The sequence below is a fragment of the Anopheles bellator genome, chromosome 2 (genome assembly GCF_943735745.2).
Source record: "Anopheles bellator chromosome 2, idAnoBellAS_SP24_06.2, whole genome shotgun sequence".
In the NCBI taxonomy this organism is placed as follows: Eukaryota; Metazoa; Arthropoda; class Insecta; order Diptera; family Culicidae; genus Anopheles; species Anopheles bellator.
The window spans coordinates 60749812-60774175 of NC_071286.1; the positions used below are offsets into that span (position 1 = coordinate 60749812).

General features: G+C 48.2%; 1 protein-coding gene across 1 annotated transcript in view; it reads left to right on the forward strand.

Annotated features, from left to right (window-relative positions):
• The window catches only part of LOC131207809 (mucin-2), a 35578-nt gene extending 13835 nt beyond the window's left edge, over positions 1 to 21743 (forward strand). Inside the window, exons 2-5 of the mRNA XM_058200439.1 lie at positions 14038 to 14344; positions 16105 to 16342; positions 18473 to 18635; positions 18810 to 21743. Of these exons, the coding sequence (XP_058056422.1) occupies positions 14038 to 14344; positions 16105 to 16342; positions 18473 to 18635; positions 18810 to 21743 (3642 nt within the window). The remainder of the gene's footprint in view (positions 1 to 14037; positions 14345 to 16104; positions 16343 to 18472; positions 18636 to 18809) is intronic.
• Positions 21744 to 24364: the final 2621 nt, after the last annotated feature.

Below are 24364 nucleotides of genomic sequence, written 5' to 3' on the forward strand. Positions count from 1 at the left end.
TCATCCATAGTGTTGATTCGATACACAATATCCACTTTATCCTATCGAAAATGCTTTAAATGTTGTCAAGAAGATGCATTATAATGTGTTTTTAACGAATGCGGCACTCTTGAAGGCTAGTACGACCATGTTTAAACTCAGAAACCCTCTTTAAACCTCATAATTAAAGGTGAAGAGTCCTCGTACATTTTCAACATTCATTCATAAATCTGTAAATTGCTTGTAAACCTTGCCAAAATAAAAATTAAATCACCACACGATGCTTGATTTTTTCCATTGTAAAAAATGCTGTCACACATCGATACTAAATGGCTTGTAAAAATATTAAATGACCTGTTGAAATGAAACTTTTTATACGTTCATTTGAAGAGTGTGCCGATGTAACAAAAATTGGGTTCGTAGCAGCGCTCTCTGTTACCTACCATACTTATTGAACTTATTGAACACCCCAGTATTTTGTCGTGTAATTTTTTGGAGATGAATTGTGATTTGATTCATCACGGGTACTTCCAGTCCACAAGTATCTTTGTTGACTTGGAGTAAATTGACCGGACTTGTTTGGGTTGTTTTTAATGTATCCAACACAGGGAACGGCCCAAAAGCCGCAAATCGCATGGGCACCGTCTTTCTGCGAAAACCCTCAAAAGTTCTTGACCGATGGCATTACATCTCATGAGGATTATCCGTAAAATGGCATAAGTGTAAAGTAAATAACGTTCAGTATGTTGTTGATTTGAAATGATTTCGAGTAACTTTTCGATTTCCAGACGAGACTTTGTGATGGACCAACGTGTGGATTGACGCATTCCACACCGAGATACTTGTTGCCGGCCGTCAAACACTCTCAAACCATGCCGTGCCAATAAACGTTCCGAAAACCGAAAGGCCCAAGACCCCCGAGCCCGCCTGGAAGTGATTGGAAAAACTTTCAATTGTTGCAAAACAATTGGCAGGTCGAAGGTGGCCCACCGCTGCAGTTCCACTGCAACGCATCCCGCATGCGATACGCCGTCGATTCGATTCGGAAGCCTCGCATCCAGCCCACGGCCAAGGCTGTCGGCGTCAATCAGGGTCGGCGAACAAAAATAAATGTTTGACACCGTAATTCCATTATGGCTGGGCGGGGGATGAATTTCCACAAATGCGACGGCTAGTAGCACCTTTTTCCCGGCGGCCAATCGGTGCAACGATTGCCATCAACACGCCGGAATCGCTTATGGATTGATAACTGATAACTGCCTGCCCGATCGGAACCTGTTCCGATGAATGGCATTTTGGTTGCATTTTGCCGTAGGCCAGAAATCGGCCGAACAGTGTGTGAAAATTGTAACTTGGGGCAGAGAAAAGCGTTCGAATTTATTGTGGCCATCGGGATCGGGAAATCGTAAATCGGTCTGACGCTGGAGCACTCCGAAGGACTGGTCGGAAGGATTTAAATAAATGTGTATTTACTCTGGCAGCCGTGAGTTGGCCGGAAGGAGATCGATAGCATGTGGGGCCACTGTCGTTCCGCTGCACTCTCGCTTCGACCGCACTTTTGACCCGCTTTTCCCGGGAAAAGCAATCCACGTCCTCCGGCCGATCGAGGCCAATACGGTGGGTTTTCCCGGTTTCGTAATTTAGTGTAGATGTTATCGCAATTATACCAGATTGACAGCTTAATCTGTGCTACCTGGACACTGACGGGACCGTTCGTCCGGAGCGCCCGAGCTGAGATCGATGATTCCGGTGCCGTGGCCGGGGTCTCGGATGGTTTTGTTGGCCGTTCGATAATTGTCTGTTTGGACAAATGACTCGCAAATGATTGAATAGTGAGCGAGAGAATCTAATTGGTGTCCCTGGCGTCGGCCAAAACGATATATGCTCTCCAGGGGAGCCCGAGCCAGCGCGCCCGTGCACTTGTGTATGTCTATTGTGTCCGGTAAACGATTATGTTGATTAGCATGCGGACCCTCCCCAAGGATGTGTCGCAGCGCGCGCGGGTTGAGTGGGGCCACCCTCCGGGGTCGGGGCACAATTAATGCCGAGTTATGCGATGGAGATAGCCGAAGCAGCAGCAGCAGCTGGTGGAGCGATTGTCCGTTGAGTGAAGTGCCCTCCGGGGTTGGGAAGCGCAATTTGTTGACGGTTGAAGAATGAAGTGCACCGTTTCGAAACCCCGATTGGGGCACAATAGAGCCGCAGTCAATCAGGCCGTCCGTAATGCTCTATTGATTGGCTGCGTGATAGTTTGGATAAATCAGGCAAATTATGTAGATAATTGTTGCACTTGGGGGATTGTTGCATATTGGGACCGACGCTGCCCTTCGATATCCTTTCCAACTTCGTTTGCAACTCAAAAATTGGGTTTAGATAGAAAAGGGGCTTAAAGGCAATCTGCTTCAAATGTAATTTATTCCATTTTGGACTTGCTGACGAGAATAGACTTAAGCCGTGGTGCTCTCTTCTAGAGTTGAATTTGTTAGTTGACTTTACTATAAAACTAGCCAACCGGGCGAAATTCGTTTCAAGCAAAATTCGTTTTTGGAAATAACATGAAATTATCGCGAAATTCCTTTAAGGGTAATTTAAGACATGCATCAAATCTTCCTTAACAAGTCATACACGCATCAATGCCACTAACGAATGCCAGCGTGTGTCCGTTGCAGAAACGTGGGCTAGGATTCTTGGTCTAAGTTGATCTCAATTGGCGTTTCTTCATGTTCCACTCTGTTATAGTCGGTGACCAACAACAGCTTAAACTCACTGCGTTTTCGAGGGAAATAAGAATCCTGCCCCGCAAGTAAAATGTGTTAATGGCAAATTAGCCCCTCTGATACCCTGACAACACAACATTTTAATGGTAATAGTAATGCAGCGCAATGTGGCCGGAGTCCTATTTTTTGGGTTCTCTTCAGGATTGGTTGATTACCGAAAATAGTCGTGTTAAAGATTTTGATATTCTTTTCGGTGTTGGAATTGGCATTCCGACCATAAGATCACATTGCTGATTAACTGTTTTCTACAGAAATAGACATAAAAAGCCTTCATGAGCCTGTGCATTGAAGTGAAGCCATGGGAAAAATTTGTTCGATACTTTACCTTTCTCTCGATCAACTAGCTTAACATAATGTAACCAGTATTAGTTCGCATAACGTCACAAACGTGTCCAAAACCATGGCATCCACCAACCGAGAGCACATCGGCATCACCCAATATCGAATCTGCCGAAACCCGCACCGGCATGAATGGCTTTGTTGGCGCCGCAAACCAATAGTTCGCTTAATCAACATTTTCCCACCCACCCAAAACGGTCCTTTTGACTAATGATTCGCTACCGGGGCCTTACCCGAGCCGAAACCGGGCAACCAAAAATTAGTGCCCCGAGACGCGCTAACGAGAGGTTCCGTCCGTCCGTCCGTCCGGGTTCCTTGCTGGCGGAACGATTTCTTATTTATGCTTCCGATTCGCGGTGAAAGAAATTCCCGGCCTGGGTCTTGCGCCGATGATGATGAACGCAACACAATACCTCCCTGTTGTAACGGTGTCCGGGCGATTCCCGCGATTTCGGGGGGACCCCATTCTCGGTGGTCCAGTCCAGGGCTGTCTGGACGCGATGATGATGATGGTTCCCGTCCCGGCTCACGCGAATGTGGGTCAAAAGTTTTATTCGCGCTAATGGTTCGGCCAACGAAAGGGGGGAATGCACAACGATTGCACAACAATTGCCGCCACTAACTGTGAATCCCTTCGGCAATCCGTCTCGTTCTCTCGCTCTCTCTCACCCCAGAACGTTGCATCGCATGTCGGGGAGTCATTTTCTCTGGGCCAAAATGAAAGAGGCACCTTTTCCGTCTGTTAGCATACTTTTTTCCTTCTGGCTCGCTCCTCGTACTAATTTTCACAACTCGCGCACTCGCGTAACTGGCTCCCAGATTTTTTTTTCGGTCAGCCAAAGGAAAAGCGACCCACGGGAGGGGCTAACGGGAGGCTAGAGCAGTGAATGAAATGAAAACGGTGGAATGTTACAGTAGCACCCACCGGGGGAAAGAAAAAATGTAAGTTGCATTTAATTTTTAATCTTATTACCAACACCCTTGGACTTGGTCGGCGAAATGAACGGTTTCGGCTTCCTGGGCGGCAAAGGCGAAGGTGTGGGGGCCGCGTCCCCCCTCGGCCAGGGCTACTCACGAAGGTGACCACAAAATTGGGCGTGAATCAGAAATTGGATCGCGCATTATTATTACGCCAGTTGGTGTGGTTCGTTTTCTTCTCCGTCATTTTTTTTTTCGTTTGTGCCTGTCCCAAGAACAGTTTGTATGGAGAAGAGGTGCTAATTCGAGCGCGTTACCGCGAGGCACCCGATTTCTGGAAACTTTGGACACCAGAAAAAGGGGCCCTCCTTACTGTTGGCTTGCGTCTGCCACTTTCTTGCCTCACTGTTTAACACTTTTCTGCACTCCATACACTGCCGTCGCTCGAACTAAAAAGTTTGCAGAATATCGATTCTGATCTGATGCAGAATATCGATTCGAAATTCTGATTGGCTTAATCTCTTAGATAGAGTTGACCTTTCACAAAACGTGGTTAGTGATAATTTATTCAATTTTCATAGCAAAAAAATAGCAAACGAACATAAAATGGTCAAAATTTCAAGAAAATGTTCATTCGGCTTGCATTGTTCGAGATTCATGTAAAGTTCGCCTTATATTGAAGTAACAGATACTTTATGTTGCTTTTGTGGTCACCCTCGATTCGCGCATTCGAGTTGAGAAAGTTCGGGTAAACGAAATAATCGATGAATTGAAGAAAGGAAAGCCGAAATTGAATAATTACCACCAACGCAAAGAAGATTCTGATTTTCTGACGTTTTACCGCCCATGAACGCGTACCGTGCCCTGAGCATAATGATATTATCCGAGTCAAATTATGTCAAAATTTTTAGAATGTTTATCACTTTGGTCCATTTTTCCTTGCCTCGCCACCCGAAGAATAATTCCGGCCGCCGTCGCGTTCTTTGTTCAATTTAGACCCATTAATCAACGGAAAATTATCGTCGTCTTCGGTGCCGCTCAGCCGTTGTTGACGAAGGGAAAAACATGCTTAAAGCTTGGAATTTTGGCGCTCCGTTGTGTTTGTGTCTCGTTTTAGACGTTTTGGCAGCGACACCGGGTACCTAAATGTTCGTGTGAAATCAAAATGAATGAATCATTAAAAAGAAGAGTAAAACAAGAAAATCGCCAACGCAGAAAAGGGTCGCCAGCAAGTGTCCGCGTCGCGTTTGCCTAACTCCCGGCCCGCCCCGGTTATGCTCTAATTTTCATTTCGCCCCATAACACCCCGTGTCGCCTGTAAGCTTCGTGGTTCGTAGCGAGCAACCGTTTTATGTTCCGCTGGGTTGTTGGTTTTTTTTTCGTAACACTCCTTCGTGATCCATTTTCACCGCGACGGTTTCATCCAACGTTTACCGTTAGACCCGGCGACGACGGCGAATATTAAAATGCGTTTGTTACCCTCCCGGGGTCGGGCCTGTTACCTGTGCCAACCCTTTCGTTAGCCTTATTACCATAACGGGTGCGGTTGGAACATGGCACAAAGCGCACCCGCGCGCCGGAGAATGCCGGAGAGAAGCAGAAAAGACGGAGCAGATGCCCCTCCAGCATAACCAATAGACGTGACTGGCCGGCAAAGGGCCGCAACTACAATCGCAGTCGCTTGCAGCCTCATTACCATCGATAAAAAGATGGAAACCCGTGCATCAACCGCGTACCGCACGAGGCCCGGCATGGCTTCATCAGCCATGCCGGGTGAAAGAAGGCAATATTTCAACCTTTTTATGATGAAATAATTATCCACGCAAAATCGCACCGAAATGGGACCACGCGATCACTTCCGCCAGGGCAGGGATAAAAACAAACATTTGGCGCGACGTCCCGGCCTCGAATGGAAGTGGTTCCCCCCGCCTTTCTTGTGGTTCTGGGCTAGGTTGCGGTCGGCGGTCACCGAACGTTGGATTATGAAAATGTGGAGCAATTTTCGCAGCCCTTTCGCTCGGCGATTCGTTCTATTCCCGTTCCGTCGGACGGTGCGCGGCGTTGATTTGTGGCCGCGCTTTCTGGTGCGTTGTCAAGTTCATGTTTTCGTCCGCGGTTTTTTTAATTTTTCATTTGCATGCGCTCTCACCATTTTTTTTTGTCTTGTCCAGTTTTGTTTTTCTGGAATAGTTTGCTGGTCCGTTTGGTCCGCTTTTTGATGTGACATTTTCTCACGAAACTGAGGCACATTGCTCGCCATCCTTTTCTAGTTAATTTATTTTCAATTAATTTAATATTTTCTTTTTTACTGAAAAGTGTTCCTTTTTTAACTTAATTTGCGCTCATCCTTACATTCGCCATATTTTTATTTATAATTGAATTATTTATATTTACAATTGAAATATTTACAATAATATTATTTACAATTAAAAAATATATGTACAATCTTCAAAGTCTACGTGGACACCTTTTACTGTCAATAGGTGAGATAGGAGCTGAAACGAAAAAAGTGTTGAGGGCTCTTTCTAAAAAAAAAAACTTTTAGGGCCGTTTCGAAAATTGAAGTTTTATAAACTTAGGAACAAATTGAAGTATAGTTATGATGACAGAGATTAAGAAAAAAAAATTGAGTTATAACCGAATTCTCTAAACCGAAATTGCTACAACCGATAGGTTTTAGCCACAGTAGCACATTGTCACCTTGCTGTGAATATCACGAAGCTTCTAATGCTCCAGACACAATTGTTTTACTTATTTTTTTGATATTATGAAACCCACAGCACTGTATTAAGCACCAACTTGATGTTTTGCACTCAAGTTGATGGCCCTGTCAGAGCTCGAACCGACATCTTTCGCTTAGAAACCGATAAAGCGGTGCTACGACGGACGGACGATCTACAAGCGAGCTGCAAAAGACATCTGTTGACAGCTCTTTTAATACTAGAATCAGTAGATTATTTCTCGCTTGGAGTTCGCTCAACAAAAAACCGTGTAACGGTTTAGATAAATTTCTCACTCCCGGCTGAGGCAGGGCTGAGGGCCAACCAACCTGGACTATCCTGATTCATCGCCACTCGCGGCCTTAATTGAAGATTATTTTCGGTTCATCGCAAATAATTCAATCGCAGCCCAGCCACGGAACCCGACAACAGAGGCATTATCACCGTCATCAGCCGATCACCGGTGGGGCCGTCTTCACGGCCAACACCTTCCTGATGTGCCGACCACTGGCCCCCTTGAGCCCCTCGGACCGACCGTACCTCCCGACCGGCCAAACCAAGCATAGCTGTCCGTCTGCGCGGCCGCACGGGATAATGCGCGAGAAAATGAATTCTGACAGGCCAAGAAATTAATGCCGCTACTTTGCGCGCCGGTTCCAGTCGGGTGTACCGCTAACTTTTAATGTATAAATAAGCCCCACCCGGCGGGTGGGGGTGGTTGCCTTTTTCTGTTATGAATTTGTTAAAAAATAAAAATTAAAAACTGCCGACCGGCCGGAACCGACACGGCCGGCCGGCAAAACCGGAAACAGGAACGCGCGGCGTGGCGCGGCGCGGAAGCAAAGAAATTCAATTAAACTTTGGCGAAGAATTTATATCATTGCAAATGCCCGCTCGTCCGCTCGCCCGAGCCCTGTGGTGATGGTTGGCCACTTTTGTTGGCCCGCGTTGCGGAAGATAAGGCTCTGGCAGGAGTCGTCACACGGGGGGCTCGCTGGGGCGAGGAATTGGAAATTAGCTTTCCCTCGGCCCCCGAAAGGAGTCGCCTCGGATGTCCGGGCTTAATTGGGAAATTAAAGCACCGTAGCCGCTGTTCCGGGACCGGGGACCGCTCACTTGTGCGGTCATTAATTTACAAAAGTTGGTTTCAAATAACATTGATACTTCGGTTCTTTCTCCGCCCTACCGGGACACTGCCCACCGAATTGAAAGGGAAGCTAACTGTTCTTTGGTACAGCCCTGCGTCGGATTCTAACCACCGATCGCTGAGTCAGTGGCCAACCGCAAATGAATCGTTTGCATTATGCATCGCCGTACGAGGTTTTTCGTGCCCCTCGGATCAGCTCGTCTGGCCGCCGGTTTGGTCAAACTTCTGATAAGTTAATTTTGTTGCACCGACCTCATGAAACCCAAATGAAAATGCAGAACGGACACAAAATATTGAAAATGATAAAAAACTCACCTCACCGAGGCTCATTTTGGGCGCGGATTCGAGTGCGCTCCATTCGCTCTCGAGGGAGCATCGTGCAGACCGTTCTTCCGTTTTTATGGTCGCTCCAATCCGGCCCCGGACACTATCGTGCGTGCGTGCGGCAAGAATAAAAATAACGAAACGTGGCCAATAAATAATGACAGAAAAATGCACCGAACCGTTATAAAGTGCCGGGCCGGGGTCGATTGGTGTGCGCGGTTATGCTCACTGCCGCCGCGCGGTCGGAATCCACAGGAGCCGTGGCATAATGATGTCGCATCGTTTGGCCTGTTGCCAGCGCAAATCGTGGCCGCGACGATGACCGGTCAATATACCGACGGCGCGCTATCGGTATCGGAACGGAACTCTGTGTATGTCGCACACATGGTGTGTGTCTTTTCCTCCGCCCTAACCCTTCCCTCATTGCCCCCGGCCACAGGGCAGCCCGAAGTCTCCGGAGTGCTATTTCCGTATTCGAGCCATGCGCGACGAATGATTGCAGCATTATATTCAATAAAGCATTTTACTGTTGAATTTTTTAATCGTCCTCGGGGGTGTTCTTTCGGTTTTATTTCATTGAAATGCTCGTTCGTGGAAGCGGCCGAATGAAAAAAAAAAAAACGGCAAATGATGGCATAATAAAACCGGATGGTTCTCGACGAGACACCGCTGCGATGCGAGATGGCACCCGGTATGTTGGAAGGAATTGTCGGAATGGAAATAGGCTCCAGTAGTGTCTGCCCTTAGCCCTCAGACTCACAGACAGACACCGATGAACACTGTTTATGCGGCAGCAGGATTCGCGGATTCCGATTCCGACCGTTTAAGGTAGTTGGTGCGCTTCAGTATGTGTTGTTTGATTGATTTACGGCATGTGGTTTGATTGATAAATTCTATGTAACACTTGTAATAGTAGCTTTTTATATTGTTTTCAATGTAAATGAGCAAATTCTGAACGAATCTGAGCAATTAATCACGAAAAGCAAGAAGTGGTGAATTTGATGTCGCCGTGGTGAGTTTGATGTCCGAAAGCGACGACCGATGGCTGCCTAAAACACAGATAGGTGTTTGCTCATTTTAAATTTAAATTATCAGAAACTTTTGACAAACACTACATTTCCACTTAAATTGCCCACAATTACCAAAATAATTTATTGAAGATACTCTAGCAACTTCCCAAAAACATGCGCTACGCATGGCGCTGGGTGTAGCCAAAGGGCAGGTCGATGCTTCTCACCTGCACGCCGATGTTGTGACGCGATGAAAACCGAAGTGTGCCTCGATTCGCACGGGAACAGAACGGTCCCGTGGCCGAAAATAGACGGCCCGGGCACTATTTTCGCCCATTCGCACGTATTTATCTTCGATCAGACTCGATCAGGCGATGCGGGAGCGCGCGTGAAGTAAGTATGCGCGCGTATCTTGCGAACCTGGTGCGCTCGGATGGCGTTTTATGCTTTTGCTATGCTGTCCCCGGCCTGTGGTCACCACCGCCGAGGCGAGGCTGCGTTTGGACACTTTATTGATTTAGGCAGATTGGCGAAGGATGCGCCTGAGGTTGACGTTTGAACCGATCGGACGATTATTGGGGGTCGCTCTTTTTTGCGCCAACCTGCACCAGGATCCCCAGGGTGCATCGGAAAAGGTGCGCTGGTGGAATTAGGAAATATTGCCCATACTCAAGGGCGTGCGGGCGATGTTTATTATTTCGGTCGCGTTCGAATTCGATTTTGTTTTCGATTCCGATTCCGGCGCATTCGCGTTTGCTTGGTCGCTCGTCCCAAGCGCGGTGGGGCAATTTTGTTGTCGCAGGTTTGGCCCCGGGCGTACCAGGACCAGGCTGGTCGTTGGTGTCAGGAATTGCATTAACGGTGCATTAATGTGGTTACTGCCCGCATACGGATGTGTGGTGCGCCTGCGGGCGTACTGTCACCCAGCCAGCCAGCCATCCGGCCATCCAGCCAGCTTTCGTGGCAACTGTCCGCCGAAGCGATGCTCCACTAATCGATGCCGGATGTCTTGCTCGATGGAGCCCCAGGACGATTTATCAGGTGCAAAACGAGGCAAAAATCGACCGGACCATGACGCCTGACGGAGATTGATGTGCACCCAAGGGGACTGAATGTTTTTTTCTTTCCTTTTTATGTTCACAGCATAAATCATAAAGAGACAGCATTGGATCTCAGAATTGCTTGTGGAAATTCTTAGGAAGTTGCTTTGTTAAAAAGTGATTTGAATATTTATAATTGATTACAAAATTATTTTTTTAATTTCCTCATCATTAAAATGGAGCGTCTTATACCAGCAAAGCGTTAAATAATTTACCTAAGTCAGCAATAATCACAATTAGTTCCAGTATTTTGAAGAATTGTTGAAAATTGAACACCATGTTGAAGTGATTATTAAATAAGATATTTTCTTTCGCAAAAGCTCAATTTAATACAATTTCATTCCCATCTCATCTCATCATACGCCTTTTCACTAGTCTACCTAATGTTATTAATCAAGTTAATAGAAAACTTGATGGACTGCTTCCGCTGGACCCGCTGTCCACCAAAAACTAATTTAATATTCCTCACCCTCCGGTGGGCCTTTTTGTAAAACTTTTCTCCGCCAGTCAGAGGGCAGTTCCGGTTCGTCAATGCCCAACACCTCGCCACAGCCAACGCATCTGCGGTTCCGGAGGCCTCCCCGAAAGCGAACCGAACCGAAGGAATAAATGTATTAGCAATTTTGCATCGGCCTTTCGACACCGACGGAGGCCCACGGCCGCGGCTACCGGAATTGATTCGCGACGCCCACGGAACGAGCGAAGATTTTTATTTTACTCGTTTCAGTGTCGATTCCGCCGGGCCAGTCCCGGGAGCGTCCGGTTATCGGATGTTCGGTCCCCGGCAGGTACTTCATCAATCTAATAGAAAAGCTATTGCCGAAATTGCGGCCACGGTGCAGCCAGAGCGCCGGTTCGCATTCGGCAACGGCCTGGCTCGTGTTCGTGATGGACATTTCTCATGTGTGTGATCAACCGGCGGCCATGTTGCACTCGATGCTCGGTGAATGTTTGGGATAGAATTTCAATCATGACCACCACCTCCGACACCAGTGGCCACCGCGCGCTATGGAAATGCTGCTGTGCACGGATCGCGAGGCCACGAAGCCACCGTTGGTCGCCGGTGAGCTGTGGGCCAAAGGAGCATCATGCTGGCCGCGGCCATGTTGGAGCACCTACGGAACAAATAAACCACCGATCAGTATTTATGGCGCTGTGGCCGCCACACATCGTATGAAATAGAAAAACATCACTTACATAAAACACACGCCGCGCCCGGCATCGGTTTGGCCATCGTAAGCTCTTCGACCTAAACACGCCGTCTCTGCCATCTATGGCCGGCATCCGCAGTTTCGTAGCACCTCTCCAGCGGTGATGTCCTACCGCAGAGGTTCTGACGAGCAAGGATGGGGCAAAGGTGGGCAGAATAAGGCAGTTGATAGAAAACCGCAATGCTCTCGCGTAATTGATGGGATTTATTTGATCCCTCGACGGACTACCCTCTCGACGTGTTCACGGACACGGGCAGCGAAAGTAGGGCAATGTGGGCCTGATTCCCTGTCGATCTATCGAACGTTTGATTCGGCGGTTCGGTGAGGGTTTCCCGATTCCGCGTCATGATGGAGCGCGAATGAGTGTTAATGACACTAGAATCGCTCTTATTCTCTACGAATTCCTATTATAACGTAGATACATTTTCGTGGATCAAACATAACACATAGACTGAAAAGTCTTGTGAATAAAAAATTTAGCTTTATTCATCAACGTTATCTCCATCAAGAACCACAAAACCATTCCATCGTCATTCTAACATTTCAATACATTTTTAGTAGAACGATTTAATGATTTGCTCCAAAATAGTTTGAGCGATAACTTCTTTATTCGAGTAACTTTTCTTATCGGTGAGCACTTTTGAGCAGCTCATAGTCAATTGCTCAATCGTTTGATATCTTTACAATGTCACCTAACTCTCACATTTTCACTTTTCGATAATTCAAAATGATTTTGGGGATTTTTTTATATTTTCTAGTGTTACTGCCTCATTTGGATGTTCACTTCGTTCTGCATCATCGGTGTCTCTACGACCAAATCGGCGGCGTTCGAAATCCCCAAACCTACGTTTGAACTTTATTTTTTCCCTCGAAGAAGCAGTACAATATTAAAACACGAAATTATATTTAACCCATTGTTTACAAAATAACCAGAGTCACTCTTATTAAATTAACTCACAAACAAATAAGTCAGTCAGGAGTTATCATTCATTTTTAGGAGCTTTATTTTTAAGGTTAGTGATTACTGAAAAAGCGGTAAATGCAACAAGATCAGCGCCATTCATTTGTTTGGTTCGAGGCTTTTCAGCCCATGTGTTGAAGATGACAATCATCCATCTTCGACTTTAATTTCGTCTATTTTAGTTATTGTCTGACGATCGACTATGACAAACGTTATCAAATATCATTTGAAAATCATAATCTCACATTCGATTTTCTCTCAAACAGCGTATCATGGAAAATTCTATTCTTCTTTTGGAGTGCCGGAAACTCAAAATTGTACAGACGAATGGATCATTTAATTATCGCCTTTGATGATAAATCGATACAAAATCGTATTGAAAGAGTAGATCCAGAAGTGCGAAATAACTAAACCTTTGGTAAACCCTGCAAATGTGTGCTTAAGTAAACTGTTTGCTTGCGCTTGTCCAATGGAACGTGCCCTATATTAAGTGCATTTGCTTGTGCGCCCGTAAGCGTTGACGAAGGAAGGTCCACTCTGCCACACTTATTACATTTTTACCCTATCGGAATTGCAAATCGTGCTGGTGTGTTTGATTTCACCACAGGACCCCCCTTTCCCAACCGCCGGTTCCAGCATACTAATGTGCCGCGCCGTCCCAATCGTGTTCAGTGATTAAATTTTGTGCCCCGATCTATGCTCCGACCTGTTCGCCTCGAAGGCGGAAACGAATATGCAAAAATTAAAGAGAACACGGAGTGGGACCGCTGCCACCACTCGAGATGTTTGCTCAAACACCTGAGCGTAAGTGATGGGGTTACATTCGACATCGCACACTCACCGGTGCAGCTCTGACTGGCGGTGACCCAGATTGCAACGGGCGTGACCGGGAGGATTGGGTGGACACATCGCATTGCCAAACGATGCCCAGAGCCGGTCTGGGTGAGCGTTTGGTCTTTGCTATCGGTGGGGAGGGTTGAAGTATTGATTGGATTTCAGATACATTCTGGGTTCAAGATTTTCTTAAAAGGGTCGCCAACCCAGGGCACACAACTGATTGTGGACCGAATAATTGAAATGGTACAGACTCCAGACTCTCGGTCTGGATTGGAGTTCCTGGCAGCCTGCGTTGGGCATGAGCTGAAGTAAATGTTGACTAATTTCTCGATAATTTAAATGAAATCAGCTGGAAGTGAATCCACAGTGAGCGAGCACATTCTAAGAAAATCTAACCAAATCAACCATCAGCTTATCTCGAGTAGAATGAAGAATGAATGACAGGAGCTTAATCGATTGAATCCTGGGAATTGGAATGAAAAGATCCTTCATTTCCAAGTGTAATTACTTTCATGACAGTCTTAGAAACCCACCGGTGCTTTCTTGGTGTTTGATTTATTGAAATTGTTTCGATGATCCTTAAATTCATACAAAAAGACCAATTCAACTTATTGATTTTGATTCAATCTTTTCAAATACGAATCGAAAACTCATTGCTTCAACAAACTGTGTATTAACAGGAATTGTTTCATTGTATTTCTCTTTCTCCCACAGGCAAGCGAATATGCTTCGTACCAGAACACTCTCGGGCGACGCTCGACACTGGTTGGACCGTACACACATATGAGCAAATACTCGTATCCCACGGATGTGAGCGTAAGTAGCCACTATGGCTACACTTCGTGGGGCCTCTGGCGCGACAGCCGCAACCTTTCGTCGGCCCTGTACGCCAAGAAGCAGAAGAACATCAAATCTTTCTCCATACTGCTGATGTCTGCGGCCTTCATCGTCGTCCTGGCGGTGCTCTGCGTGGCCGGACTGGCATTCTACTTCAGCACATTCAAGACGGATCTAAGCGGATGTAAGTAGCGATCGGGCTGTTTATCGAAGGTTATCATGTTGATGATTCGACGTTTTTTTTCGAAATAGAAAACATGTTGCATTTTGATTGTACAATTAACTGTATATGAGATAATAAAATTATTCCCTTTTGTTTACATTTCTGAAACATCGAAACGGAACACGTAATTATGTATATCATACAGGCTGCAATGTGAAACAAAGGTTGAAACAACGTTTGATACGCGTTGCAAATAAGGGCACTTACAGCATTGAGGTGAGATTCATCCCATTTTGCTCACCTTGACTGCTCGACCGACATTGTAATCCTGGGCCGAAACAAAAGCGTCACACATCCGCACACGTGCGATACCGTCAGCAGCGCAAAAAATTCGTTGAAATAATGGATAACATTAGCGGGCTGGACTGTCCGTCCCACGTGCACGCAGTGGACGACCAGGCGTCTCCACCGGCTCCATGCTCGGATGGCTCCGCTATGCAAACGATGCAGCGAACCGGATGTCATCAATGTATGCAAGTCCCGGGCCAGGGGATGGGCCAGGGACCCAGTGACACAGTAGAACGGCAACGACTCGTGGCATTTCATTATGCCACTGCCCGAGACTTGATGCATCAACTGATTTAATACCGACGAGCACCAGAGAGGAAGAGGCACGGGCACCGAGCGTCCCGAGCGTTTTTGTCATCCGGCAGGGCGGGTGGCAAAAATGTAGCTTTAACTGATTGATGTGTCGTAGAAGCTCCGTTGGTGCTCCAGCATCATCATCATCAGCATCGTCATCCGCGCGGCTATCATAGCGTCCACCCGACAAGAGCGCCCTTTGTTGTGGCTTTAATGACAATGGTTGGGTCAGCCGTTGCTGTTTTTGTTTGCAGGTCCCAGGCCCCATACGGTACGCGAGTGAGGCCCGATGCACGAGTCGAGTGACATCGGAATGGGATTTTTTCCCCTGTTCGGCACGGAACTACCACGGAGTGCTCAGTGGTGCGAGCTGCACTAGATAAACATAATTTTGCTGGGACCCGGTTCGGGTGGCGGTAACCGAGAGCAAACTTTGCGGAGCTTAATTAAAGTCAGCGGATCAATAGATGACTAGAGTCCCGTGTGCCTTTTTTGAGTGTGGCGAGCGTTTTTCGGGGGGCCGGGACCGCGAAAGTGCAGCGTCGTGTCCATCAATTTCCAATCAAATAACCGCGGCGAGAGGAGAAGGAGTGATGAAAGTTTGTTTGATATCGGTCCGATTGTTCGGACCGGCTGGACAGTGGTAGTGGCCACGGCAAGTGCGCAGCGCAAGGCCCGTGATTGGCTCATCAAGTCGCGCCAAATCGATTGAAGCGTAAACGCGTAATTTATTCATGTCATGGAAGAGTCTTTTTTTGACAGCTTCGCTTCGGGCCGTCAATTATTGGGCCTTTAATTGTATTGCTTTATTGATTTTGTTTTGCGAAGAAGATAACAATCGCGGCCCGGCACGGTGGACCGGACGCTCCGGGCAATCGAGGCATTAGCGTTCGCGTTATTTGTTTCCGGTGCGTGACTGTATTTTGTTAATTGTGTCTAGGTGCCTAATTGTGATCAATTATAACACTTTAGTTGCTACTTTGAGCGTGAAAAGTTGGTTGGTTGATGGTTGTTTAAAAACAAAGGGCAATAAAATGGGGTCCTGGAGCGACGAAAAATTGAACGATAATTTTCGAGCAAAAAATTCAAACCGACAGAAACCGGAGCATTTGACACTGAAATGTGACTTTTGTTTACAGCAATCCTGGCCTTCGACTGCACGTTCCGGGTGGCCCGGGGCGACATCTACACCACCGGACTGCGGAGCAACAGCACCCCGGTGTACCGGCAGAAGACGGCGTTCTACGAAAAGCTGATCGATACGTCGCTGGAGCGCAGTGGCCTCACCGTTTCCCGGGCGGAAATCATGAGCTTTGGTGACGGCCCAACCATCGTGCTCAGCTTCAGGGTGTTTCTGGACATGCGGAAGATAAAGATGTAAGTCGGTTGTTGTTGTGTTTTGGGGTAACAGAGAAATATGTTTCCTATTCCTGTTCCCGGCATCTTTCTTTTACTATCGAATGGCGAAGAAATTGTGGAATTTAAAATGTTATTGGTCCACTTCTTCTTGAAGGTGATGGGGCATTTTCTGTTTTGACAACTCATTTTGGGACACCCTACATGTTTAAGTAAATTGCTATTGTAGTAAATAAGGGTATTTTTCAAAATCAGTTTTGCAAAGATAAAAGAGTCTCAAACGATAATTTCAACCATTATTATTGCTACATTCGATTGAATTGATTTCTACAAATAGACATTAGTTTTGTAATGGTCAAGAAATCATTTTCAAATTGAATCTTTATACATGTGGCTTTATACGAACTCAGACCTCGATAAAAACATCCAACATTATCTAGGCACGTTATTCATATAATTATAGAGCACATTAATTTTAAGCACATTTTATATCATCGTAGAGCACAAAGATACCAGCAAACAAAGCGAGCAAGAAATGCTTGCTTATTAAGGCAATCAGACTGCTTATGTACAGGCAAAAGCAACATAAGATCGTCAGCATAAAGTGATACTCGAAAGGAAGCCGAAGGATCAGATCATTGATGAAAAGCAAAAACAAAAGCGGACCCAAGGGGATTCATTCGGGAACACTGGAGATTTTTGACGCACGCAAAAGGCAAGATCTGATTCATACTAATACGTATGATACGGTGTGCCAGATTAAAGGCGAACCAGCTTACGAGTAATGGACCCACTTTCGAGGTTATTATTTTATGGGAAGCTTTGTTAAATGCTACTTCGAAGCTGCTGGTCTGTCAAAATGAAGGTAGCAACCGTTCAGAAAATAGAGAACGTTAGCTGGTACCAATCTAAGCGGGAAGAGGCCGCTGTTGCTGGTTGGAGAAGTAACACTTAGAACAGGACTGAAAAACCAATTCAAGCAGTTTGATACATGCAGAAAGCCGCTATAGTTTTCAACACAGTCTAATGTGGTTGGAATCTTTGGAATCCCCAAAGGTAGGACAACTCCATACAACAAGGATGATGAGAACAGAATCTATAACGCTAATGCTAATTAGCGCTCCTTAATATAGGCTGAAGGAATATTGCCAGGGCCCCGGCTGTAAGAAAACTTTGGCATCACATTGGCACGCAGTATTTTTTACAGTCTTCGGCTACAATTGTTGACCAGATTATTCCAATTGATTGAGCTTATTCTGTTAAATTACTTGGAGTCTTTTCAGATACTCCAATGTTCAACAGTATCTTGAACTTTTCGTTCGAGACAATACAACCCTGAACAGTGACTATCTTGCTCTTTGATTAGTTGAGTAGTAGAGTAGTTGAGCCTTATCAACAATTCATCATCCCAGAGTATCTTTGCCCAGAATAACGAAAGTTTCAAACCATACCGATAATAAAATACCATTCCTTTTCACAAATCGGCTTCGGTTAGAAAACCTTTTTGAATAGTTGGCCTTCTTTTAAGGGGAATTAAGTCGAAATGTCACGATTTTTCTCTTTGAACTTGAACTGTCTGTAACACATTTTCACAAAGGTTAGATTAAATTCGTCCTTGGCTAGCAACATATTGGCAGTATTTACTGTCAAGCGGCCAAACAATGAAACACCAACAGAATGTGCCTTCTTTGAACAGAGAGAGAAACCATAAACAATAGTTTTCCGTTGCGAAAAAACATCGTAAGTCTTTCTTTTCTACTTCTCTACATTTGTGTTGCGCATCATCCGAGTTCCGGTTCCACCTAAGGGCGAAGTGCAAAGAAGACTTTATGAAATAATTCTGTTGCATTTTGCGAAACTGAACCGAACGACGAGCGGTGAGTCTGGCAACTACAACCGGAAGTAGCCCTTGGTCGGGCTCTTTTCAGAAATTGCAAAATTGCCAGCAACCCTTGGCCGTTAGGAAAAACCTTCCCACCCATCCCATGGTTTGAAGTTTCCATCATCATCATCATGATCGTTCGAAGTGGGCTTTCAGGGAACTAATATTGACCGCCGACACCGGGCCCCATTTTCCCTCTGCTTCCTCGTTCGCGTTTTGTTGGAAAACTAATCACCCGTGGTCTCGCCGTCTCACCCACACATACACAGCACCATCAACAACGTGGAGGAGCACATCCGGACCGCCTTCCTGAGCGAGGTGCTCAACCCGAACTCGGCGTTCAAGAGCATACGCATCGATCCGGACAGCATCGAGATTAAGCGGCTGCTCGACCAGGACGTGCTGAAGACGGCCCTCCTGACGCGCCACGAGGTAAGGCCGAGGTCCTGCCGCCGCCGGATATGCTCCTACACCGAGGCTACACCGAAAAAGTGGATTAGATAACACTGATGATGATTTGTTTCTCTCTCTCTCTCTCTCTCTCTCTCTCTCCCACTCGCTCGTTGTGGTCCACTGTGCGACTTATCGCTGATCGGTGCCCGACAGGCATTTCCGCCGACGGTGGTCAAGCCCGGCCAGTCCGGCGTGGATGGGCACGATGGGCGCCACGTCACGAAGAAGAGCGGCGTGATCGAAAAAACTATCCACAAGTTCACGCCCCGCGTGCCACCGCATGGTGGGGGTGGCGGGGCCGCTGGGCCACCCCCTCTGGTCGAGGCAGAGTCCGACATTGACATGGATAATTTACCGGTGATACAGGGCTCGTTTGAGATAACGAAAACCGACGCCGACATCACGCAGAAGCGGAAGGGCTCCGGCACCGGCGAACCGCCGGCCACCGGCCCGAGGGTGCCCCCGCCACCACCGGCTCCGTTACCGACCTCGTCGTCCTCGTCGGTCAGTCCGGCTCGCGGCGGCCAGGATAAACCTCAGGTGGGTCCGAAATCAAAATATGAAACGGCCACGGCGAAGATCGAAAAAATGGATAAGCACGGGGTGACGACGAAGAAAATTAAAACCACGCTGGCCTCGGCCGGCTCGGGTGGTGGCCGACGGTCCTCGACGGCAACCACCACAAAAACGGCCCACCCCAAGAGTGGCTCGAGGTCCACCACAACGACTACCGCACCGGTGGCTACTACGACAACCTCCAGGACGACCACGACGACGGAGGCCCCGCCACTGTCTGTGACGGTCGCGGGCAGCTCGTCGACCACGCGGAAGACATCGTCACCGGCCACCGGCACAACAAGCCGGATGACAACCGTCCGCTATCAAGTCCTGGCATCGCTGGCCGAGGTGAACGCCGTCAACGAAACATCATCATCCTCGTCGGCCGAGTGGGACGAGCAGCAGCTGGTGGACATGGCCGGACCTGGGGCATACGATGTTGACCAGCTGCCACCAGCCGGGATTGGCGTGGATCCTTTGGCCGATGAGGGTGCGAAGAATGACACCCTTCTGTTGGGGAACATTTTCCAGGCCATCATTAACGACAGCACGCCCGAGGAGCTGACACCGGCACGGAGGCGCCTCGGGGTGGACAGCATACCGAAGCTGGACGTGAACCTGTTCACCAGCGCCCCGGTCCTGGACAAGCAGCCCTGGCACCCGATCAGCCCCCAGCAATCGGAGTCGGAACTCCCGGTGAAGTCGGTGGCCCAGCGTACTGGGTTGCCGGCCCGCAAGAAACCATCGCTGGCGGAGGAGATCCTGTACCGGAATCGGCCGTCGGACATTGAGAGTGCGCTCGCGTACACGGAGAACCCGAACGGACCGATCACGTACTACCAGAGCTACACCAACCCGAGTTTCGGCTCGTCCACACTCGGCATCGAACCGCTCGGAGTGCTGGACGTGCGGCCATACCCGCTGCCGGTGGACAAGATCCACGAGGAGGTGATACCGGACTTCAAGTACCTGACACCGACGGCCGTGGACGCGACGGAGCAGCTCCTCAACCCGACGCTGGACGAGCAAAAGTTCGAACACCTCGGGGACGGTGTAATCGCCAAGAAGCCGGACCTGAGTGGACCCAAGGATGATGTGGCCATCACGACGACGGAAGAAATCGAAACGACCACCCTCGGGGCTGTGGAGTCCGACGAGACCAGCTCGACGGAGAGTCCGTACTACGGGTCCAGTGAGCTGAACGCCACGCACGACGAGGAACAGCTCGTGATGGATGTCGCGATGGACCTCGCGGAGTCCCGGCTCAGTCCGGACGAGGAACTGACAACGACGACGACGATGGTCCCGTCATCCGTCACCACGACGCTGACGTCGGCGGAAGACATTACCGAGCCGGCCACCGTACCACCGTCGACGACGACGGAGTTCGGGGCGCCCTCTAGTGAGGAACGCGACAATGACTCCCTGGAGGTAACGACGCTGGCGGCGTCGGCTGGTGTACTGACCGAGGGCCGCCCCTCCACGACGTACGTCGAGGTGGAAACGTTCAAGTACAGCCCCCCGACGGTGCCGCCACCGACCCCCACCATCACCCAGCCGGAACTGTTCCCGATCACGAAGTGGGAGTTCGTGAACGGCACTCGGCGGACGACGGCCGAGAAGCCCCCGACCCGGAAGGTGTTCAACGAGACGCTCCAGGCGCTGGTGGTGGAGAACGTGGCGCCGGAAGCGACGACCGCCCCGGTGCTACCCCGACTGCCCCCGGCCGCTGCCAACCAGCTGGCCGACTTGAAGGTGAACCGCTCCCAGAACCTACAGAACCTGTCCGACATCTTCGATACGCTCGCGTCCAAACTCGGCATCCGGCCGGAAGTGTCCAGCAAGCTGCCACCCTTTTCGTCGCTCGCCAAGATCAAGCACCGGAACCCGGCCAACCGGACAGCGGGTACTGGCCGTCCTCGCCCCACCACCACCAGCCCCAGCACCGGGCGACCCAAGCGGAAGAAAACGCGACCCGCCACTGGCTCGACGGTGCCCGACAGCTTCCCGGAGACGACGACGCCAATGTCTCGCGTCATCCCGACCGTCACCAACGACGAGATCGACGACGTGGTTCCGGTGATGCTCGAGACCTCGTCCGCCGAGGTCCCGCCGGTCGTCGGCCAGGCGGAAGTGGAAGTCATCGATCCGAGCATCTACGAGGAGATGCTCAGCTCGCTGGCACTTGCCGTACCCGGCCAAAGGACACACGGGGCCGCTCCGACAACACCTCCGGCACCACCCTCGACGCTCGTCACGCTACTCCCCGTCAAGTCGAACTCGGGCATCCGCAACTTCCGGCCCAAAACGAAGCGACCGCCAGCGACGGCAGCGCGCCAGGGCGATAAAACCGAAAGCCGGCGCACGGCCCCGGACGAACCGGTGGACTCTAAACTAATGGATGCAAATAAAACGGACGAGGCGGCCTCAAGGGGATCCGGGCGACCGGGGCCGGCACGCGCGGGAAGTAATAAAAATAACACGATGGTCGAAACGGTGGTCCGGGCCAGCATGCGCTTCGAGTCGTAAACCGGCGGACCGGCGACGGCGTCCGAGGTGATAATTGAGTGCCGGCTAACGCGGTGTGACCACAACGAGCGCGGTCATCGCGCATCACCATCACCGAATTTGTGACCAACCACCACGCTTCCTGGTCTCCGGCGTGTCCTCGGCAGAGATTTAAAGCGGTTGATCGCCGAAAAAGTTGAGATTGTTTTACTCCTAAAATTACTCAAGGGCAAGGCACAAGGCACTCACAACCCACAGGTTCACTAGGCTTACGTTTACTCTTAAGACTGAGGCAGCCTGGGTCCGGTTCCGGAGCTGCCGAACGAGCAGGAGTGTAGCACTGTAGTAAGTACGTTACCTACGCGCGCGACCGACACTAGGATTAGTCGAAGGATAATTTATTGAACACAAACTCCACGAGGACGCAGACGACGAATGCTAATATTTAGTAACCGGAACCCCGGTGCGTGCTGCAGGATCTGCGCTGTGGCGTTTCTGCGGCACGCACCGCACCGCATGGAGCAACATGCGACAGGCTGGTCGCGAGTAGTCGATAAGGCGCCCTGTAGCTGTAACTTGTAACACACGAAGGTCTCGCTGAACGTGCCTCGATCGCGATAGCGGTTTGAGGCGTTTGGCATTTGGTGGGTGTCTCTATTTTTACTCTAAGCGTGTGCGCGTGTGCGTGGCTATTACATTGATACAATTGGTAAGATTTTAATGTTGATGAAAGGGAGAGGACGCGCGACAGAGAGAAGGTGCTTTATTTCATTAATAAAAGTGATACACTCTGAATGTTCCACGGGTTCGTGTCTGAGTTTCAGTTGATACAGGACAGCTCAGCTCATACAGGACACACCGATCGTCGGTTCGAACCATGACAACTGCCCATCAACTTGAGGATAAGCCAATGAAAACAGGGCTTGATGAGAAACTGAAACTTTTTGTGAAATGCGCCGATACTCGACGATTCGTGGTCTTAGGATGGATCTAACGGAGCCTTTAAAACCCCGGCTGGATATAATGTTGCTCTAGATGAACTTGGAAGAAGACCTTTACATTTCAACGTTCGTCATAACAATCCTGTTTAAGTCTCTCTGTTATTCTCTGTTATTTTCTGTCTCTTGTTTATAGTAAGAAGCTGGATTCGCGGCTCACATTTACCGACAAACTCTAATCCAGCGATAACATGTACCCTAGTTTTAATTCCCTTTACGGGCCGAAATTTGAGGTGAATCGTCCTTTTGTCGTCTGAATGTTTGCGATTCCAATTCTCCATCATTCTAATCCAACCTTGGCCACTCGAGAAGCTTCCTATCTTCGATGAGGTGAATTTTGGACCGATTCTCGCTTTGAAATGCACCTAAGTAAATAACGTTATTCTTGTTCCAACCTTTTTTTTCTTTGTTGTCGTTTTGCCTTTGCATTTTTGTTATTTACTATAAATTTACGTCATCTAGAGCATCGCTTGGTTATCCGGCTACGTCGGCGGCTGCCTGGTCAGTATCAAAACTCGAATCCTTAAGGACACTTTTATAGCTTCACGTATCGCGTCCCAAAGAGCTTTACGCTGTGTATTTTTCCACGCTCCTTTATTTACTGTTGCCTTCTTTTTCATGAACATCTTTCAGAGATAGTGTTAGCTATGACTGAATAGATTTATTGATACGAACAGTCCTTGGTCACTGCAATTGCATAGCGTTGGCTATGTTGGCGGTCACTATTTTTGACTCATTACCTTAAAAGGCTGACCTTTCTAAACAGCAATTTGTTTGTGTTTTGTCAAAAAAACGAGCGAATAAATTATACAAATTGTTTGTACTAACACGTCAGTCGATCTGTCGGATCATTTATTCGAAAGTGACTCAAGACCAACCGATCGCTCTGTGGACATTAATGTGAGTCGATTCTGAGGATTCGTGTAAGATCAAAGCAGCACCGTTATCGTTGTAATCAAACTAATCTTACTTAAAATTTAATCGGTGAAATATGATTCAACATGCTGTGTGAATGCGTTTACATACCTACTTTCTTACGTACTAGTGTTAAGGCAGGGCTGAAAAAGATTAACGGGTGAACCCTTATAAGGTAATAAAGTCTTTTCAACACCATATAATCTGATGAGACCATTTACCTAAAAGCCTATTTCCTTTTCTCTTTTCTGTTTTTAGTAGTGTATCTCTTTTTGAAAGCAGCTGAGCTCAGCAGCTGAGCAAATCATTTCGTTTATCGAGAAACGTAATCGACATCGAGTAATGTTTTTATCTTGGACAACTAAGCCTATGTTGAACCATGCGCCAGAGTCGTAACGTTAGCCCAACGACATCGAGCTGAAACCCTTCTGCTACAACTCGTTTAGTTTCAATCATCCCCATCATGTGATACGTGAGGCGTAAATTTCCGTTTTTTAAAGCCCTGCCATGAAATTAGCTCCGGCTCCGGCCGGATGTGCTTTAAAGTTTCCGCCGGGGTTCCGGGGACGAACGCATACGAGTGATGTGTTGTAAAAATTGTTCATTTCCATTAACTAAGCGAACGCATAACCGTGCCCCAATTAACCTTCCATCAATCTGCAGAACCTTTCTGCGCCCGGCCTGAAATGCGGCCCGAGATTGTATTTACGCCCAGGGACGTCCTGCGGC